General features: G+C 40.4%; 1 protein-coding gene across 2 annotated transcripts in view; it reads left to right on the top strand.

Moving 5' to 3' along the window:
- LOC144606923 (protein tyrosine phosphatase type IVA 2-like) overlaps positions 1–19,511 on the top strand; it is a 62,195-nt gene extending 42,684 nt beyond the window's left edge. For both annotated transcript variants that reach the window (XM_078423422.1, XM_078423423.1), the window contains 5 exons: positions 4,698–5,269; positions 6,409–6,501; positions 13,765–13,895; positions 16,013–16,087; positions 16,991–19,511. In XM_078423422.1, coding sequence (XP_078279548.1) covers positions 5,174–5,269; positions 6,409–6,501; positions 13,765–13,895; positions 16,013–16,087; positions 16,991–17,102 — 507 coding nt within the window. In that variant the 5' untranslated portion in view covers positions 4,698–5,173 and the 3' untranslated portion in view covers positions 17,103–19,511. The remainder of the gene's footprint in view (positions 1–4,697; positions 5,270–6,408; positions 6,502–13,764; positions 13,896–16,012; positions 16,088–16,990) is intronic.
- The last annotated feature ends 723 nt before the right edge of the window (positions 19,512–20,234 follow it).

Here is a 20,234-nt window from a genome sequence, read left to right as displayed (position 1 = left end):
GGACCATAATTAGAGACTTGAGTACAAACCACAGGAAAACAGCATTTTAATTCATACTCATACTCAGGATTTCACAATACTTCTGAGGTAAGTTTCTAAGTTGCTGCAAAGGGTTTTGGCTATGATTTGTTGAAGCCTTTTTAACTTTCTCATCTGCACTTCATGAATTCCAGACGGCAGCCGAGTTGTTCTCTTCATAATGGAGCTGAGGTAAAACATAGGTGAGAATCTGCTGGTAAAATAATTCTACATAGATCTCTCTCTGCCTCCATTGAAATTTAATCACACTAGTTTTCAGTTTAATGGTATATTAGAAATAGAACAGCATTTCAGTTTAAAAACCTGCTATGAGTGGTCTTTACAGTAGCCTTTTGGAGATTTATTGAACTGGTTTCTTCAACAATTTTAGAAGTTTGTGAGGCAGGTTTTAATGCAGATAAAGGTTGCGGCTGACATTGTAAACCGTTTTATGGTCCACATGCTGAGAGGAAAAATTGTTGAGGAATGTCTAATCAGTCAGTAGGAAGAGCAGCTGATGTCTTTGAACTGGGAGCTTTACAATGCATGCATTCCAGAACCATGCATATATCCAGAGATATTTAAGAGCAGATAGAATTTCTATCCAAGGTGTAGTTGATGTGCAAGTTGTTTTGTAATTACTTTCTGCAATATGATTTATAAAAATTGTGAGCTATTATTAACCTGAGATGATATCTTTTTAGAGTAGGGGGAGAATATAAATCTTATCTGGAGAAGTCCCTTTTCCAAGTTCCTGTTCTGGACCTCACGGTGAAATAGCCTGTTACCAACAGCCCATTTGGGATCACCCAGGTAGACATTCGGGAAGCACTGAAGAACCGCTACCACTTTCAGAGCCCTTCCATATAATTTTATTTTTCTACATTCATGAAGATAGAAAGGTGTCGGGGTAAAGATGTATAGTGTTGTCGTCCTTGAAGACAGCGTATGTGGTAGGTGTTGGAAGGCTTTTAACTCATCAAGTATGACATAACAATGGCGTGATATTAATATCAAATTTGTGTGAATCGTTGGTTAAGATCAAATGGAAAAGTGTTTGATCAATGTTCTTCTGAAATTGAACCCCATCTGCCATTGCTGCTGAGATCAACTAGCCAGTACAGACTTGTTGCCTCTTGATTCACACATTTGTATGCACATTCAGGTTTATTCAAAGTTCAAAAGGCTGCTGTTCTATGCTCTCTGGTAAATGCCATGTTTCGATTACTCTTATTACGTCCCCTGATTATTTGCTCTTCTGTCCCTGATCCTTGCTGACATCTAACAAGACATTTTGTAGATCTGGAGGAAAAGGGGACTACAGTGTTGGAATCGTGAGTAAAACACAATGCGCTGACGTAACTAAGCAGGTTAGGTAGCATCTGTGAAGGGAATGGACAGACTGAAGAAGGGTGCTGTTCCAAAACATGGCCTGTCCATTCCTTCCATAGATGCTCCCTGACCCGCTGAGTTTCTCCAGTACACTGTTTTGCACACTTGGTAGATCTTCTTGTTTTTTTTCTATTTGTATTTGTATTTAGTTTATTTGTCATTCTGCTCCTTACAGATCATGCAACGAATGGGTTGAAACAGAATGCCTCTGGGGGCCATAGTGCAATACAAATGCAAAACATATAGACAGGGGATGACAGTGCAGTACAATACGATACAGTACAATACAATTAGACAGTGCAATACCATGCAATACATATGGACAGGGGATTACAGCATGTAAATGGTAAAAGGTAAAGCATTTAACCTAGAATTTAAAGCATGTAAATGGTGAATTTAAAACCATCAATGAGAGCAGGTAAATTATTGATTGCACATTAAATGAGATTATAAAGTGCAGAGTGGTAGGTGAGGTGCTAACCCCCCCCCCCCCCCCCCAATTCAGGTGGGACAGTTCAGTAGATGAACAGCTCGAGGGGAAAAAGCTGTTCCTGAACCTGGTGGTTCTGCAGCTAATGCTCCTCAGCCTTCTTCCAGAAGGCAGCGAGTCAAATAGACCTTGGAAGGGGTGAGAGGAGTCCCTCATGATGCTGCAGGCTTTACTTTTGCACCTTCCTCTGTGAATGTTACTGATGGCAGGGAATCTGGTCCCAGTGATGTGCTGGGCTGTCTTCACAACACGCTGCAGGGCCTTCCTGTCGGCAGCTGAACAGCTCCCATGCTAGACAGTGATGCAGCAGGTCAGAATGGACTCGATTGTGCATCTGGAGAGAATGGATGTACCCAGACCAACTCTCCTTAGCCTCCTTAGGAAGTACAGGCGTTGTTGAGCCTTCTTCACTGAGGAGGAGGTTCTGACTCCAGGAGAGATTGTCTGTGATGTGCACTCCATGGAACTTGAAACTGTGCACTCTCTCCACTATCCTGCCGTCAACCTGCAAGGGGGAGTGAGTTGCTCCAGCCCTTCTGAAGTCGCCAATCATCCCCTTCGTCTTGTCGACATTCAGAGAGAGGTTGTGCAGCTGTAATGTTTTTCCACTTTAAATGACAGCCAGTTTCTTGGGAAACAAAATGGAACGGCAACACGGTAGGTCAAAATGGAAATAGAACCAAAGGAGATGCAAAGAGGAAGATGACTTATTATACCGACTTGTTACAAAGTTTAAAAAAACAAAAAGTTAAGGATGTTAGGAAAAAATATTTTTGATGGTGTCATTTGTGAAAATGTCATCAATGGGAACTGTGGTGTGAACCGGCTTTAGGCATGATGTGTTTTTAAACTTTAGTACTATTGCTTAATATTTAACCACATTTTGATGTTGATTGCTATACATTGTACTATTTACTGAGGGGATTTTGTACAGATAGGGCACAATATTCTCTGTCGAAAGAAGTTTCTATTATGTAACCAGAACAGAATGATGCAGGAAGTAAATTTGATGTTTAGTAACCAGAGAAAACCTTAATTGCAGGTTACAGTAGCAGAGCCAAAATATTCCAGAGGAAAGGAGCCATTTATGTCACGACCAATTCAGGGCTCTGACAGCCCACAGACGACAGTAAAATAATGTGTGCGAACTTGCAGCTGCACAATTGCTTTTAAGTTTTGTGGCTTGCTTCAGGCTGCTCTGCTGGCTTGGGCAACTTGACCTGTCGCTAAAAGACTACTCAGCAGGCTGCATTGTTTAATCTGTTTAACACTGAAAGTATGGAGGCTTGTGGAGTACACAGCTAACCTTTTTATAACCATCAGGATGATGCTTACAGATGCAGAACCTTGGAGATGTTCTGGGCTTTGAAGGCAACACATTTTGTCTACTTTATTAACCCATTCTTACAAAGAATATTCTAACCCAAAACTTATTTCTGGTTAGAATTCATTGCTCAGGGGCAGTCTAACCTCGAAGCTGTCATTCTTTTGACAAGTTCCTTATTTCTGCTGGATTGTCTGCGATCTACTGCCTCAAAGATATGCCCTTTAATATGAGATTTCTAAAATGATATTATTTTATGACCCTTTCTTACTTTGCATTGTTTTTTCTAAAATCCAGAATCAGCCAATTTACCAGTTTATCTTTGGCATTAGTATGTGGCAATGTCCAAATAGGTATACATTTAATCTGCCAATTGGGTGTGCAAATATATTTAAAAGCTGATCCTTGTAATTTATTTGGAAGTGCTGATGTACCATCAGAACAAAATTCACTCAAACATTAAACATGTAGCTGGGCTTCATATTTTGAGTTTTGGTTAACAGCTCGTGCTGAAAGGCTCCGTGCCGTGTGTGTGTGTGTGTGTGTGTGTGTGTGTGTAAGACTAGTCTGCCATGTAATTGCAGACCTTAAGCTGCCTTTCAGATTTACAGGAGCTTGCTAAATTGAGCAGTTTAAGTTGAACCTTGGGCATGGATGGTTAGGGAAGTTTAGTTTTAATTTGAATAATTCAAACTGCTGCCAAGATGAGAACTAAAGTTTCCTGTCAGCCCTAAGCTTGTGGGCTCTCTTGATTATTTTGCAGCAGAAATAGGCCGTTTTTATTTCTTTCTTCCTGATTTTGTTAACCAAACGAACGAAACGTTCTTTTTTGTCTATTCGAAGTTTGTGTATTTCGATTTTTATTACTGAGGCTGTGGTTTTGCATATGATATATCTTTGCTTGTTTTGCTAAATATATTCTCTGACATGGAGGGAAATTGTGACAGAATTATGGATATGTATGTGTGTTTCCAATGGCACAACTATGTTTTTAAAGCTATAAAGGGCATTTCTATTACATGTTTATTTGGCTAGTTATTGTCAGTGGAAATAAGCCTGTTTTCATTATTGCTGCTGAGAACTTTATGTATGTGGGCATGTGGCAAAGGCAATATGGCTTTGGATGTAATGTTGGTCTCAAAATCTCACTGGCTAGATAGGGTTTGTATGTAAAGAATAATCAATTTAAGTAAAACACTGAAGGAAACCTTGTTGATTCCCAAACGTCACAGTGGCTCCAAGAAAGGCTGAAGGGAGGCTTTACAAAATACACGCATATTTTGGGATGTTTGGGTTGAAAATCCTGAACACAACTGACAAACTGATTGCCGTGCGATATATGTCTTAATTGTGCATGACCGTTATTGCTTGAGTTTATTGCCATTCTATTCCATCATTATTAAAAACATTAAGAATGGTTAATATATTTTTGGCTGGACCTGTTTCTAAGTGATTCTTCCTCTTCCTCCACAGCAATTCAGCGGTATTTCCGGTTGCTCATTTATGGAGTTTCTGAAGGGCAGCAGTGACTATTGCCAAGCACAGCACGGCCTCCTTGCAGACAAGTGAACGTGGTCTCTGCTTTCAACTACGCCATTGGGAAATTACCTTAAACGGAAAAGTGGCCTCAACAGACTGGGATTCCTCTCGATACTGGATTTAAGATTGGATAATTTGTGAGACGCAGAGAACGGCTGCTCTTTCGGTGACCTTGTCTGGATGGGGTAAATCTACTTGTGTTTTGTGCACTTGGATGCTTTGAGAAGCACCATTGCACAGACACCAACTTAAAAAGTGCCAGGTTAAACTGGACTTGACATCCTGTGTGCTAAATCCAGCTGTGAGTGGAGGTTTAAAAGCACAAGCACCAACAGTGAAAACAAACTCGGTTCTGACTAGTCTCTCCCATTTAAAAAAAAAAAAATTGAAATTTAAGCATTGCAGCCACAATGAACCGCCCAGCCCCAGTAGAAATATGTTCCGAGAGCATGAGATTTCTCATCACACACAACCCAACTGATGCCACCCGCAACAAGTTCACTGAGGTAAAAGCACATTTATCTTCTATTCCAACTTAGTTCACAAATATAATAACAAGGAACTGCAGATGCTGGTTTACCGAAGAAAGATACACAATGCTGGAATAACTCTGCAGGTCAGGCAGCATCCCTGGAGAACATGCGGGTCAGGGCCCTTCTTCAGAATGATTGCACAGGGTAGGCGGGAAAGAAAGCTGGAAGAGTGGAGGGCAGGACCTAACGTAGCCGGTAATAGTAATGGCTGGTAATACCTATTTGGTAAGGGATAATAGGTAAAAGGTGGACGTTTTTTTTCCGATAGGCATATTGTTGGACAAAGGCCAGAGATGGGGGGGGGGGGGAAACCAGGTGCAAGCCAAAATGATGCAGAGTTGCAAATTATGAAGCTTGAGGATAGAAAAGTTGCAAAATTGTGAGGCTGGAGAAAGGATACAGGGGGAGGGGAGGGGAGGGGGGGGGGGGGGGGGGAGAACCTTTCTGTCCTGTGCGCCCTCCATCACGAGGGTGAGGTCACACGCAAACTAGAGGAACAACAACTCATATTTGCCTGGGCAGCTTACAGCCCAGCAGTATGAATATTGAATTCTCCAATTTTTGGTAACTTCTATAAGCACCCCCATTTACCCTTCTGTGACACCCTCCCTTTTCTTGCCCAAGCACCCTCCCCATCCGCTCTAAAGGAGAGGTTAGAGGGAAATAATGAGTCATTGATACCTTTTCTGCACTGGTGCAGGAGGCAGCCTCTGAGAATACTGTGTTAAAACAGCAAACACTTCAATGTTGCTACTAAATGGTAGCCACAGCTTGTTAGACACTAATAACTCATTTGACACTTCTGCAATGTACTTGCGATTTTGTTTGCTTCTTGTGTGTAATCATGCTAAATGATCACAGATTACCATCTACAGAATAGCCTTGGGCCGATGTTCGAAAATTAATTCTCAGAAATGCATTAGCGTCATTAATTTTGTGCATGTAAACAAAAGATTTAAATAGTTTTGCATTTGATATATTATTGTTTGTTTTGCTAGATATATTCTCTGATACGGAGAGAAATTATGACAGAATTATGGATATGTGTGTTTCCAATGGCACAGCTAATTCTCCAGAACTCGTTCAATGTGAACTATTATTGTACCTTCCAGGAGCTCAAAATGTACGGTGTTACCACACTGGTCCGAGTTTGTGAGGCCACCTATGACAAAGCTCCTGTTGAAAAAGAAGGTATCCGGGTTTTGGTGAGTAATTATTAATTTCAATTACATTGAAACATGTCAGAGTGCAGGATCTGGCGTGAGATTCTTTGGAGCTACACGGTCATCTTCTTGTGGGCCCTCTTCCGTAGACCAATCTGGAAAGACATTGGACACAGTTGGAAAACGTAATGCTTTAAAAAAGATCATTAGAACCAGAGAGGCAGTCTTTTTATCTCTGTGGCTGGCGATTGGGCACTGAATGCTTATTGCAAAATACTAGCAGGAAACTGAAGTGTTAATGCACTGTTATGTACTGCTTTTTGTTTCTTTTAAATACAAGGGGGCAGTCTCCTGAGGAAGTAGAGACGTGATGTGCCTCCTTGCTCTCTTATCGATGTGGTTAGTCCACAACAGATTGCTGATAATACTTATGATGAAAAGCTTGCATTCAGTCAACCTTCCACTCCGCCATCTTTGATGCTTATTGGGGCATGTACTCCTCCACGCTTCATGGAGTAAATAACCAGCTCCTTCGGCTTGCTGACATTGAGGGCGAGGTTATTGTCCTGAAACCATTTTACGATGTTCTCTGTCTCCTTCCTGTACTCTGTCTCATCATTATTTGTGATCTGGCCCACCACAGTAGTGTCATCTGCAAACTTGTAGTTGGAGTTAGAGCTGAATTTGCCAAACACGTCCGTGAGTGTAGAGTGAGCATAGTGGGGGGACTGAGAACACATCCTTGCGGGGCACCGATGTTGAAGATTATTGTGGAGGAGATGTTGTCACCTGTCTTCACTGATTGGGTCTATTGCATCAAAAAGTCAAGGATCTATCTGATGGCAGATAGGTTTCCCTTTATTATCACTTCTTGCGTTAGTTTTCTGCTCTTTTGGCAACAGGCAATGTTGTTTTTCACCATTAACAAAGTTTTGCTATAACCTCTACATTCCTGGAAATGAATCCAGTTTCTTCTGGTTAATCCGATTGGATTCTTCGGAAACGGCAGATGAAAGATATTTTTGTTTTAATGGTAATCTGTTTATGATGTTCCCGGAAAGTGATTTGTCAATAAAGTGACTGAGCTGTGACAAAGTCCCTGATGCAAGATTCCACTTCCCCTTTGTCTTTTTGCCTTTGTACCCAGTTGACAAGATTAGTAAAACCATGCCAAGTGCTGGAATGGTTAGTTATCAATGGTCCTGTGAATTGCTTATGATGGGGCTTGGATACTAAATTAAATTTGTATTTTTTCTTGTAGATGAGAATGTCTTCTGTTAGTCTGCAAGGTTGGAACAAACATGTTCAAACAGATTTAAAGGAGCAGCTGCTGAGTGTTACACCACATTGCATCTTTCGTGTGCGTCCATCCTGATTCATCCATGCAAACTATGCCATAATGTTGTAATCTTGGCTACACAGCTACCTGACGGCATATTTTTAATGGTCGTTTTGCAACTATTTTTTCAATGGAATGGCTGAAAGGCAGTGTGTTGATAGAATGGCAGCAATTATTTATTTAAAAAACCGTATTGCGATTCTTAACAAGAGATGTGCAAAGTTTCATTTACACTTAATGTTAGAGAGCCTGGAGGAAGAAAAATTTGACACACTTGATGCTACAGTATTGTCTGCTAGTCTAAAACTGCGAGTGTTAATCTAAAACTGAGTGCTGGTGTAATGTTAAGACGCATTAAACAACATTTAAAAGGCATTTCAACACGATAGTCTCAATAATTAGCCATTACTGATGCAGTAATACATTACGTCATGGATAGAAAGGCTAGGATATAACACTTCAATTATCCATTTATAATTCCAATGCATGTTTCAATGCATGTTAAGTTAGAAGTTGCCTGATGGCTCTTCCAAGAAAGACAATGATGTTCCACTTGAAATCCCAAACTTCTGTTGTTAGTTAGGGTATCAGGACTAAGGCTGCTATTACCTTCTCAACGTAGAGTTAGTGACGTATAGGAGCAAACAAGTAGCAGAGAAAATTATCCCGCAGTTCCCGTTTACCTATTTTTGCAATGTATCCACAAAAGTAATCTTAGTCTTTGAGGAATGGAAGTATTTTTTAAGTACAGTTGTAATACCTGAGGTGTCACATTGACAAATATGAAATGAAGTTCATGAGAATCAGTTTGATTTTTTTTTTCTTCCCTGCTCACCATCTTCTGGTGTTAAATGGGTAATTTTTCAAACCTGTTTTGGTGCCATCTGATGGACAATATTGTTCTCGTCTATCCAAGCACAAATTTAAATTAACACATTGGTGTTGCTCAGCTCCTACTTGACATGACTGATTTTAGACCTGAAAGTTGTTGGTATTTAGAATCTACCTTATTTTCAGCCATGAATCTCGGACATGGGGCAATGGTCTGAAAAGTCTGATGAAGCATCGGTATTTCACATTTTGCCTTGGTGACATTTGGCGGCAGCTTTCTTACCAGACACAATTTTTTTTGACGATGGCACAATTGAACCGCTGTACAGATTTCTGGAGAAATATCACCGAGTAATAAACAGTTAATTCAATGCTGCATGTTTTTGGAGTAAAAACAGTTTTGTTTGAGATTAGCCTGGAAGCTTGGAAATGAGCCTTCGACTCACCAAGTACACACCAACCGTCGATCACCTGATCACGCCAGTTCAATGTCATCTCAATTTCTTGTCCACTCCCTACATATGGAGGGCAATTTTACAGAGGCTGATTAACATACAAACCTGCACGTCTTTGCAATGTGGAAATGAAACCGGAACACCTGGAGGAAATCCACCCTGTCACATAGAGATCGTGCAAACGCCACACAGACCGTATCCAAGGTCAAGATGCAACCCGAATCTCTGTGGCTGTGAGGCAACAGCTCTACCAGCTGCGCCACTATGCTGGATGTGTTAATGGGCAGGCAGTATCTGTTTGTATGTTTCGAGTCGGTACCCTTCTTCAGTCTATCCATTTTTTCTCCACAGATGTTGCCTGACCTGCTGTGTTCCACCAGTAATTTGCTTTTTACTCAAGGTTCCAGCTCCTGCATTCTCTCGTATTGGGCGTTTCAGTGTCTAAAATGCTTTTAAGTTTCCAACATCTAAAATTGTGCATTTTGCCACATCCGGGGCAACAATAATAAAATTGTGTGACTATTGTATTTTTGTGTATTGCCAAGATTTGAACTGTAACAGAACTCTATTTGTCATAGCTGCTGTATCTTTTGATTATTAGAATTTGGTACTGGTTAAGGTTTCAACTTGTTGGATGTAAAGTTGTCATTTGCATTTTGGCACAAGACAGCTCTTGGATTCTGTAGTTCCTGAAAAACAGCCTTTCCCAAAGTTACCTTGGTCATAACATTTTTTATGTTATGGTTATTGTTACAAACTATTCCCCTGACTTTGCTTATTTTAATTTGGCTCATTCTTCACCAAATATGGGAACATGTACTTCCTCATTGAACTCATTGAGATGCTGTGCCTTTGTATCTTCACCCCTTTTACCCAACTCCTGTAGCCAGGCAATGTCAGGATGGTTGATATTTCCCTTTTTGTTATTTGCCTAGTATATTTACAATTCCACTTTTTTCTATCTTTATGACCCATGGACTATCCTATTATTGCAATTACCATATATTTTGTTTTATAAGTGTACACATTGTACTTCTGTCTTATTGAAGGTTACATCATGTTTTTCTACCATTGTTATTTAAAGGCAGCTATTCCACATTGTTTTTCCAAATGTGCTCCATTAGGTTCAACTCCAACTTCAAGGAATATAAAGAAAGCAGGCAATAGCACAAACAGAGAATTAGGAGGACCAGAGGAGCCATGGCAAATTGGATTAAAGAGAAACGAAAGGCATTTGATACGTGAATGAAAAACAAGAGGGTAACTGCTGAGGGTAGGACCAGTAAATTAATGGGGGTTTTTGTGCTTGGAGTCAGAGGATATCAGCGAGGTTCTAATTGAGTATTTTGCATCGGTATCTCCAAGAAGATGGACAAGGAGGATAGTGCGGTCAATACAAGGTATACTAATCAGCTGGGGCAGTTTGAGATCGAGGTGGACGTAGTGTTGGAACTTTTGAAGAGCTTTAAGGAGGATAGGTCCCTGAGACCTGATGGGATCTATCCCAGGTTATTGCGAAAGGCATAAAAGAAGATTGCTGGGGTTTTGACGAAGATCTTTTCTGCCCATAGGTCCCAGAGGACTGAAGAGTACTCATTGTTGTTCCATTATTTAAGAAGAGAAATGGGTTTAATCTAGGAAATTATAGGCAGGGGAGTCTCGCATCTTTGGTAGAGAAGCAACTGGAGAAGATTCCTCAGGATAGCAGTTATTTACATTTTGAAGAGATGGGCTAATTGGGAACAATCAGCATGGCTTTGTGAAGGGTAGGTCATGCTGTAAAAACTTGATTGATTTTTTTTTGAGGAGCTGAAAAAGATGGTTAAGGCAGTGGATGTTGTCTACATGGATTTTATTATGGCATTTGACAAGGTTCATCAAGATAAACTGATTCTGAAGATTAAGATGTATGGGACTCATAGTGATTTGGTGGTTTGGATTCAGAATTAGCAGAAAACAGAGGATAGCGGTGGAAGGGTGTCATTCTGTGACCGGTGGAGTTCTGCAGCAATCCGTGCTGGGACATCTGTTAATGATGTAGCGCAGCGGTAGAGTTGCTGCCTTACAGCGAATGCAGCACCGGAGACTCAGGTTCGATCCTGACTACGGGTGCTGTACTGTACGGAGTTTGTACGTTCTCCCCGTGACCTGCGTGGGCTTTCTCCGAGATCTTCCGTTTCCTCCCACACTCCAAAGGCGTACAGGTTTGTAGGTTAATTGGTTGGGCAAATGTTTTTTTTTTTAAATTGTACCTAGTGGGTGTAGGATAGTGTTAATGTGCAGGGATCGCTGGGCGGCGTGGACCCGGTGGGCCGAAGGGCCTGTTTCTGCGCTGTATCTCTAAATAAATAAATTAATTGACTTCGATGAAAATGTAGATGGGTTGGCATAACATTGGGGGACATAAAAAAAATTGGAGAGGTTATGGATTGTCAAAGGATACAGAATGATATAGATCTGTTACAGATATGGGTGGAGAAATGGCAGGTGGAGTTTAATCCAGCCTAGTGTGAAGCGTTGCACTTTGGGAGGTTAAATGTAAGGGGAAAGTATACAGTTAATGTTAGACCTTTAACGGCATTTATGCACATAGTGATCATGGGCCCCAGCTCCATAGCTTCCTGGAAGTGGCAAATCAAGTAAGGAGGCAAAGAGGGCGTATGGTATGCTTGCCTTCATCCACTGAGGCATTGAGTGCAAGTGTCAGGAAGTCATGCTGCAGCTCTATAATGTGTTGGTTAAGCCGTCTTTAGATTAGTGTGTGCAGTTCTGGTCGCCCCGTTACAGAACAATGTGGAGGTTTTGGAGATGGCGCGGAAGAGGTTTACCAGGATCGGATTAGAGGGTATTAGCTAAAAGGAGAGGTTAGGCAAACTTGGATTGCTTGAAAAATAGGACTAGCCAACTAGGTTAGCATGGGCAAGATGGGCCAAAGGGCCTATTTCCATGCTTCATAGCTCCATGACTGTGACAGGATGGAAATTTCAAATGCAGAGGGAATAGCTTTAAAGTAAGACGGGTATAGTTTAAAGGAGGCAAGTTATTGTTGTGCAGGTAGATAGCTTGGAAAACACTGCCAGGAGTGGTGGTGGAAGCAGATAAGATAGTGACATTTAAGAGGCTCCTAGGTAGACACCTGAATATGGAGGAATATGGATCACATGCAGGGAGAAGGGATTATTACATTCATTGCAGGGTGTTATTGTCTCCAGTTCCTCGTTGAAAGTACAGATACCACTGCCAGGATACGCCATTGTTATCTTCTCTGCCAAGTTTAAATACTGACATTTCTTTCTTTATCCCTTTCTCCAAGGCATTGGTGGAACTTTCCCCGTTAGACCTTTTCTGCCGAGATACTGATTAACATCTGCACACAAAATAATCCATTAAGTCTTGTGCTTATTTACCTGCTCGTATTGTCAGTTTGCATGAAGCTTGACAGCAGTCCGGATAATGCCAGCTTGGTCTTGTTTTTAATTTAGTTAGCTCGTGTAATGCTCTTGGGGACCTGCTTCCTGTTCCTTCCCAAGTTGTTTTGTTTCATCGCGAACCACAACAACTATGTTTTTCTTTCTAAATTCCTTTCCTATTACCTTGAGAGATCTATTACCTTAGCACCAGGTATGCATCTCGCCATTCATTATTTGCATTTATCGCTATTGAGGATATCATCTGTCCTCCAAACCTTAGAATGTCTGGCATCTGCCCATTCTACTGTTGGTCAATCGAAAAGTTTGCCTTTGCTCTGAAACTGAGTGTGCTGATTGGGTTTTAAAAGTTAAGCCATTGACTTTAGTGGCACGCTGTACATGTAGAGTGTTGCAGGTTGTGTGCCCAGTTTCTGCTGTTCAGTATTTTGGGGGCTGGAGTTTGAAGAAAGATCAGTGAACACTTATTTGCTGGAAGTACAAGTTTGCCACAGCATTCTTCACTTTGAACCCGATTTATATAAATCTGGTGGCGCAGCGGTAGAGTTGCTGCCTTACAGCATCAGACTGCAGGTGCTGTCTGTACGGAGTTTGTACATTTTCCCTATAACCACGTGGGTTTCCTTCCACACTGCAAAAATGTACAGGTTTGTAGGTTAAATTGGCTTCAGTAAAAATTGGAAATCGTCCCTAATGTGTAGGATAGTGCTAGTTTACGGGGTGATCGCTGGTCGGCACGGACTCAGTGGGCCGAAGGGCCTGTTTTTGCGCAGTGTCTCTAAACTAAACTAACAACATGAACTGAGGGCTCTTTGACCGTGTAAAGCTGGAGGAGTTATTATCAAATAAAATCACCCTCTAGTGACAGTAACGGTATGTAAAATGCATCCTTTCCTTAACATTGAAATATCTTGCTAATTTTCTTTTTATAGCTTGCCCTCATTGGACATTTAAAAAAATTCACACGGGTCAATAAGTGAAGTGACAAGTGTGCACCCACTTCTCTACATGCCATTGATTGTGTATTGTTGAAAAGGAATATTGATTCAAATGGCGTGCACTGTCCATGGTTTACATGACTGCCGCTTCTATAACCATTCTTGACCTCCTCACAGTTCAGCAACTTATATTGCATTCATGTGATACATCCAACACTCTTGCGATGAGACGGGAGTGGGCAAGGCATTATCCCCACTATTACATGCTGCACCAATGGGTTCTGCATGAGTCTCACGTTTCTCTTTTATTTTAGGATTGGCCATTTGATGATGGAGCTTCACCTCCGACCCAAATTGTGGATGATTGGTTGAATCTGTTGAGAGAAAGATTTCATAATGAGCCTGGATGTTGCATTGCTGTGCACTGTGTGGCAGGACTGGGACGGTAAGGAAGAGTTTACACTATAATTTGTTAATATAGTGAATTTGATGCAACAAAACACCCACGAGAAGCAATGCCAACAACTTGTTCCCGATCCCTACTGCGATTGCAATGGACTCAATGTAGTTTAGTATATTTTGCTATTTCGGCTTATGAGGAAATGTTTGTCCCACCTACCATGTTGCCTGATCAAACCACCCAAGACTGGAAATTATGCACATCGCCCAGATCTTGTCAATGTGGGTGCAACATCAGTAGTCTTTAAATGTTGACTGATATGTTTTGTTCGCAAGTGCTAGCTCCCAGAGCTTTAACTGGTTCTGTCAATGAGTAAACATGACCACAACATTTTAGAACTGCTCATCTGGAAATGATACCTGTGATACAACGAACATTGGTCCCTGTGTAGGAAGGAACTGCATATGCCGGTTTACGCTGAAGATAGACTCAAAGTGCTGGGGTAACTCAGCGGGACGGGCAGCATCTCTGGATAGAAGGAATGGGTGACGTTTTATGTCAAGGTCCTTCTTCAGAGCTGAAGAGGGGTCTCGACCCGAAAAGTCACCCAACATGTTCCCTGCTCTGAAGAAGACTCCCAACCTGATATGTCAAAGTCTGAAGAAGGATCCTGACTCAAAACATCACCTATCCATGTCCTCCACGGATGCTGCCTGACCCATTGAGTTACTCCAGCCAGCACTTGGTGTTTTGCTGAAGATTCCAGCATCTGCAGTTCCATGTGTCTCCAAGCACTGTTCATTGTTGCTTTTCAGAAATGAATTCATTTGGTGAGGGCAAATCTGCAAGAATAAAATAATATGTTGGAATCCTAATGCTCTGTAAACTTTTATCAACTGCACATCGGGGTATCATTACCGCTAAACACTGTGGTTTGGGAAATGTGTTATTTATGTCATTAATATGTTTGATAAACAACTCTGACCAAGTGGCTGGAGAGGCAAGGAAGGAATGTTGTATTTTAGAAAGAAAATTGAATAAGATCTTGAGCAAACTAAAATAAATAAATTGGAGGATGATGTTGAAAAGCACCACAGAACACGTTTTAAAATTGTGGTGTTGAATTTTGCATAAGCATTAAGCAGTAATTTTGTTTTGGTAAAGTTGAATCGAGGAAATTTCTCCATAACTTACTAAAATCAGGAAAATAGATTTGGCGCAAGTGTGTTAACAACAGTGTGCAGTGGTAGAGTTGTTGCCTTACAGCGCCAGAGACCCGGGTTCGATCCTGACTACGGGTGCTGTCTGTACGGTGTTTATACCCGCATGGGTTTTCTACGGGTGCTCCGGTTTCCTCCCACATTCCAAAGATGTGCAAGTTTGTAGATTAATTAGCTCCTGTAAATTGTCCCTAGTGTGCAGGATAGAACTAGTGTATGGGTGAACGTTAGTCAGCATGGACGATGGGCCTGTTTCCACGCTGTATCTCTAAACTAGAATTGCTGATAAAAAACTTTGAAGCATTATTAGAAATGCAAAATGACCCTGACGTTTAGCCAAGTCCAGTTTATTGCAATATGTACAAATACAGTGAGGTGCAGATACAGTGAAAATCTTATCTGAACACGATAATACCAAGTCTAACTGTTGTAGGAAATTCGAACTTAAATGTATAAATTAAAAAGGATTACAAAAGAAAGACACACAGTGCTGGAGGAACTCAGTGGGTTGTGCAGCTTCTCTGGAAAACATGGATTGGTTACTTGGGTCGGGGCCCTTCTTCAGACTTTAGAATACTTCAGATTTAATAGCATTAATAATTGAAATACAGTTGTATTTTCAGTATATTATAAATATAACTTGAAGTTTTGAATTTTGTTTGATCACTGCCACTTACAAAGGAAAGTTTAGAGAGGAGCAAACAAGACTGACCCCAAGTTAAGACGGTGACATAAATGGTATAAATTAAATCCATTATACTGAATTTAAATAAGATGGTGCATAATTGGATAGAAAGGCAAAAGATATTTGTTACATGAAGAACTGGGTTTACTGAGCCCCAGCTTTTGTTTTGCTCCTACTATCTATTTGTGACTCTGATAGTGCAGTCTGGCCGAACAAGCACCAGTAGCACTCAGTCTACCCATTTTCTTGTACTGCAGAGCTCCAGTTCTTGTTGCACTAGCATTGATTGAATCAGGAATGAAGTATGAAGATGCTGTTCAATTTATACGGCAGTAAGTATACCACAGTTCTCATTTGCAAGAATGTTTAAAATCGTGCTTAAGAGTTGGTAGCAACTTCATGCATTAAGCCGTTTCTTGTAGGTGGTTAGTGGATTGCATTATGTGCAACTGATGAAATAAAGTCCTGAATTTTATTTTATTTTTATTTATCTGATCATAATTCGTGCTATTTTACTGCAACTGTTCCAAAGGTGTTCACGGGATAAGATCATTTCTGATGCGGTGATTGTCATGTAGGAAAACTTAATAGTTAATTTACCGCAGCAATATCCCACAAGTTGCTAACACAGAGGCAAGACACTGCCGACTGAGGCAAACCAGAATAAGTACAGATTGATGCAATGATTTTGGTAGGAATTCTCTGAGACCAAGTTCTCAGCCATTCCAGACACATGGCAGAAATATTTTGTCTGTTGGCACCAAGACGCCTATGAGATATTCATTTTACTAGTCATTGGATATACATTAACAAAGAAAGCCCCCCATTATATAGCTCACTCAATGGGTATAGACTGACTAATGTGGAAAATTAGTATATATTTTGTAATAATGGAAGATGCTCTATAGTTTCTATTTAATTCTATTTTGGCAGGTGATTAACTTGCCAACTGCAAGAGATACACTTTAGCATCTTTAGTCAAAAATCAGTGTTCAGTGCTGGAGTTGCTCTTCAGCCATTCCCAAAAGGAACACTGAAATTGACCGGTTATTGCAACAACCAATTGTGAAATTAAATCATTTGTGCATGTTAAAATTTAATGCCACTTTAGAAAATGTGAAATTCAGAATATAGAAGGCTTTGTTAAAAGTTATAATTATGAACTACAGTTCACTTGGTTTTGTTATAGATTGTGAATTTACTCAAATCATATTATTGCACTTCTTGCATTTTAGGAAAAGGCGTGGAGCTTTTAATTCAAAGCAACTACTTTACCTCGAGAAATATCGGCCAAAATTGCGTTTGCGCTTCCGAGCCGCTAATAGTCCCAGCTGCTGCATCCAGTAGCACTCTCAGACCGGACTAGACATCCTGGTGACACGAACACACAACCGAGACGTATCCACACTGTGGTGAAGTCAAGACCATCAATCTTGGAGTGAATTTTACAAAAAGAAATCTGTCTTTGTGGTGAAGGAATTGTGTATGTTTCATATTATGATTGATCTTATCAGGGAGGTTCAAACAGTCTGTAAATAAAGGAATTCACTGCCTCTGTGTGCAGGAGGTTGAGATTATGTCTGTGCAAAGCCCCAGCACTCTGTCACCTCACCTTGTAAACCTCACTTGTATTGCACAAAACTTGCTGAGGATATGGTTTGATGCAATTGTTTCTCCTGGTTGCAGCAGGTAGGCAAAATAAAAGGTGGAATCTGGCACTGTAATTGTTTTGTATTTGATTTCGGGAAATAATGCCAACCCTTTGCAGTAATCATTGGTTTGATTTATAATTTTTTTAGAAAACATGAGAATTAAATCTGGACTAATATCTGTATTTTTATTTTGTTTTTTTTTAAATCTGCCAACCTTTTCATTCAAAATGTTTTAGAAGCAAGGAGGAATCTGTCCTTTTTGCTTTAAAACAAAAACTGAACAATATTTAGTATGGGGTGCCTATGCAATGGCATTCTGGTGTTCATGAAACATCATCAAAAATCTAACATGTGTTCATGTTTGTTTTTAACGTCACTGGCTTTCCGTTCCATTTGTGGCAAACTCTCCAACTAGTGCTAATGTGATTAAGATTTTTATAGCCAACTGGATGATGTTTCTCACTACGTTGTTCCCTGGGTAATGTGGCTTGGAGTAGAGGAACAGATAAAATTATCACACTGGGAAAATAAAATGGATGTGTGTCACTTGGTCAGTGAGTTGTATGTGTAGGAAATCCTTGCAGAAAGATAGTTGATCGAGAAGTGCACTCCACTGTGCATCTTGTGTTCCCTGCAATTTTCTGTGGCCACCGAGCACAGTAGAATGATGCCTCAGCAATGTTGCTTAATCATTTTTCCCAATTCAATCAGTTTTTTAAAAAGTGGCGAGTAAGTTATGTGAATTGGGACAGGTAGTGAGGTGAGAGTGGTGTAGGATGATCGGTCTGCTTCATATCTGCAGAAAGTACAGCCTGAATGGATTTGCTAGCTGGCTAAAAGAAAGCTTGGAAGTGAGTGGGTGGCAGAAGTTTATATAGAAAAGGGTGGGAATGCTTAAGTAAAAACACATGTCTGACAACGGACATTTTTTTTGTGCTCCCATTAAATTCATAGGTTTTTTTTCTGGATGGTTTTGTATGTATTTAACACTGATCCCTCTTAAAAATTAAACAAGCAACATTTTCTATAAAACCATTTTTCAACAAATCAAAGAAGACAATTGAGCTGGATTTATTTTAATTTTATTCACTTTCATTCTAGTGGAAGGGCAGGAAATTTGTGGGATGGCTTGAGTAAGGTGAAAATTATGTATATAATCCTTGGGGAAGAGAGGTACTTTGCGAGTTGTGTCCTGTGATCAGCCTTGTACTTGAGGTGAAAATGCTTCTGAATTATGGTTGAATTTTTAAAAATATTTTCTCGTTAATATTTTCAGCTTATATCTGTTGCAAACTGTTATCTCCGTACAGGCACATTTTGTGTTACAGAAAGCATCACTACTGGATGAACAGCAGCAGATGTGCCAGCCAAATGGTTTAAAGCAACTGGATTTGTTCCTTCAGTGAACAGTTTTGCATTTTAATCCTACAGGCGTGGCTGGTGCAAGAGCTCGGCCACACGTGTGGCCAAATGTGCAAAGTTGCACTGCAATGCATGTACAATTAAGATTCTGCAGAACTTATGGCCAGCCTTTTTATAATTAAAAAAACACCTTTATTCACCTCTACTGGAAACTAACGTTACAAGAGGAGTTTCAAAGTTCCTCACCAAATGTGAGGTTAAACTGGTTTTTGCCTTTGCTAGGTAACGTGGGCTGCATTTGTACCTAAGAGGACTTCCTGTTTTTGGAACATTTTATATCTTGCACACTGCCTCTTTGCTGCCATCCTTTAGCTGTGACCTGTATGCTCAAAATACATGTGCAAGGCCAACTACAGAAATGTAGTGTGTAACAAAATTTAAATTCATCAAAGGCACCTGGTAAATGCTTATAATATTGGTCCTAGAGTCGGGGGCACTAATTTTGCAGCAACTCTCCTGTCATGTTGTAATATGCAATATGTAACGAATCATGAAAATTACTGGGCAACAATACCATCCCAGTTGGATTGGCTGAAACCTGGCTGATCATTAACAGTGCTTGTCTGTTGAGCGTGAACTTGTACTGTTTTTTAAACCTGATTTCAAATGAATATTTTTCCGCAATGTTGAAACTGATGCATCCTTGGAACGGTGTTAATTCTAAAATTATCCTCCAATAATTCATCATGCTACTCTTGTGTGATTTGCCTTTTTTTCAATACTAGGTAAAGCTCTTGCTGCATTTTCTAGACCATTTTTTTGTAAATCTTTGGGGGTTTTTTTAAGTGTCCATCACAAGAAATTTGTTATTTGGTGAATTCTCCTCCACCTCCTAAAAAAAATTTTTTTTTAAAATCCAAAGGATTTAGCCTTAATTTGCAGCACAATGAATGTGTCAGAATTCCAACTCTATTTCGTCCTAGATGTCCCCATACACATTGTTAAATGTCATCAGTGGGAATGACTCCCGAAGTAGCCGCAACATTAAGAAGCACACAGACTTGAATCAACTGTACCACGTGTTTCTGAGACAGAAAATTGACCGCTCTATGTTTTGGGGCATTGCACTCTGACTTGGGAATTTTGGGCAGCTTTATCATCAAACTGTTTTCACACTTCCTTGGATTCATTTGCAATATCAGTTACATAGTAGGCTGAATTGGGCTCTTTGGATGCCTTGCATTGCTGACTTAACTGTAAAGAATGATTTATGAGTCAGTGAGGAGGCCTTTGAGGGAGCGGGAAAGCACACCTGCTTTGGGCCGGCTGTTTGGGGCAAACCACTTTTCCGTACAAACCTAAATGGATCAGGAAAGAAGGAAGCTAATTAAGGTTGACAGAAGTGGGAGGGGAAGGGAAGCAGTCACTCCCTGTATGGAAGCTGGTGTAATTTAATTTGCCCTTA

Source organism: Rhinoraja longicauda, chromosome 27, assembly GCF_053455715.1.
Source record: "Rhinoraja longicauda isolate Sanriku21f chromosome 27, sRhiLon1.1, whole genome shotgun sequence".
NCBI lineage: Eukaryota > Metazoa > Chordata > Chondrichthyes > Rajiformes > Arhynchobatidae > Rhinoraja > Rhinoraja longicauda.
Note: the sequence above shows the minus strand (reverse complement) of the source record. Positions and strands in the feature narration are given on the sequence as shown.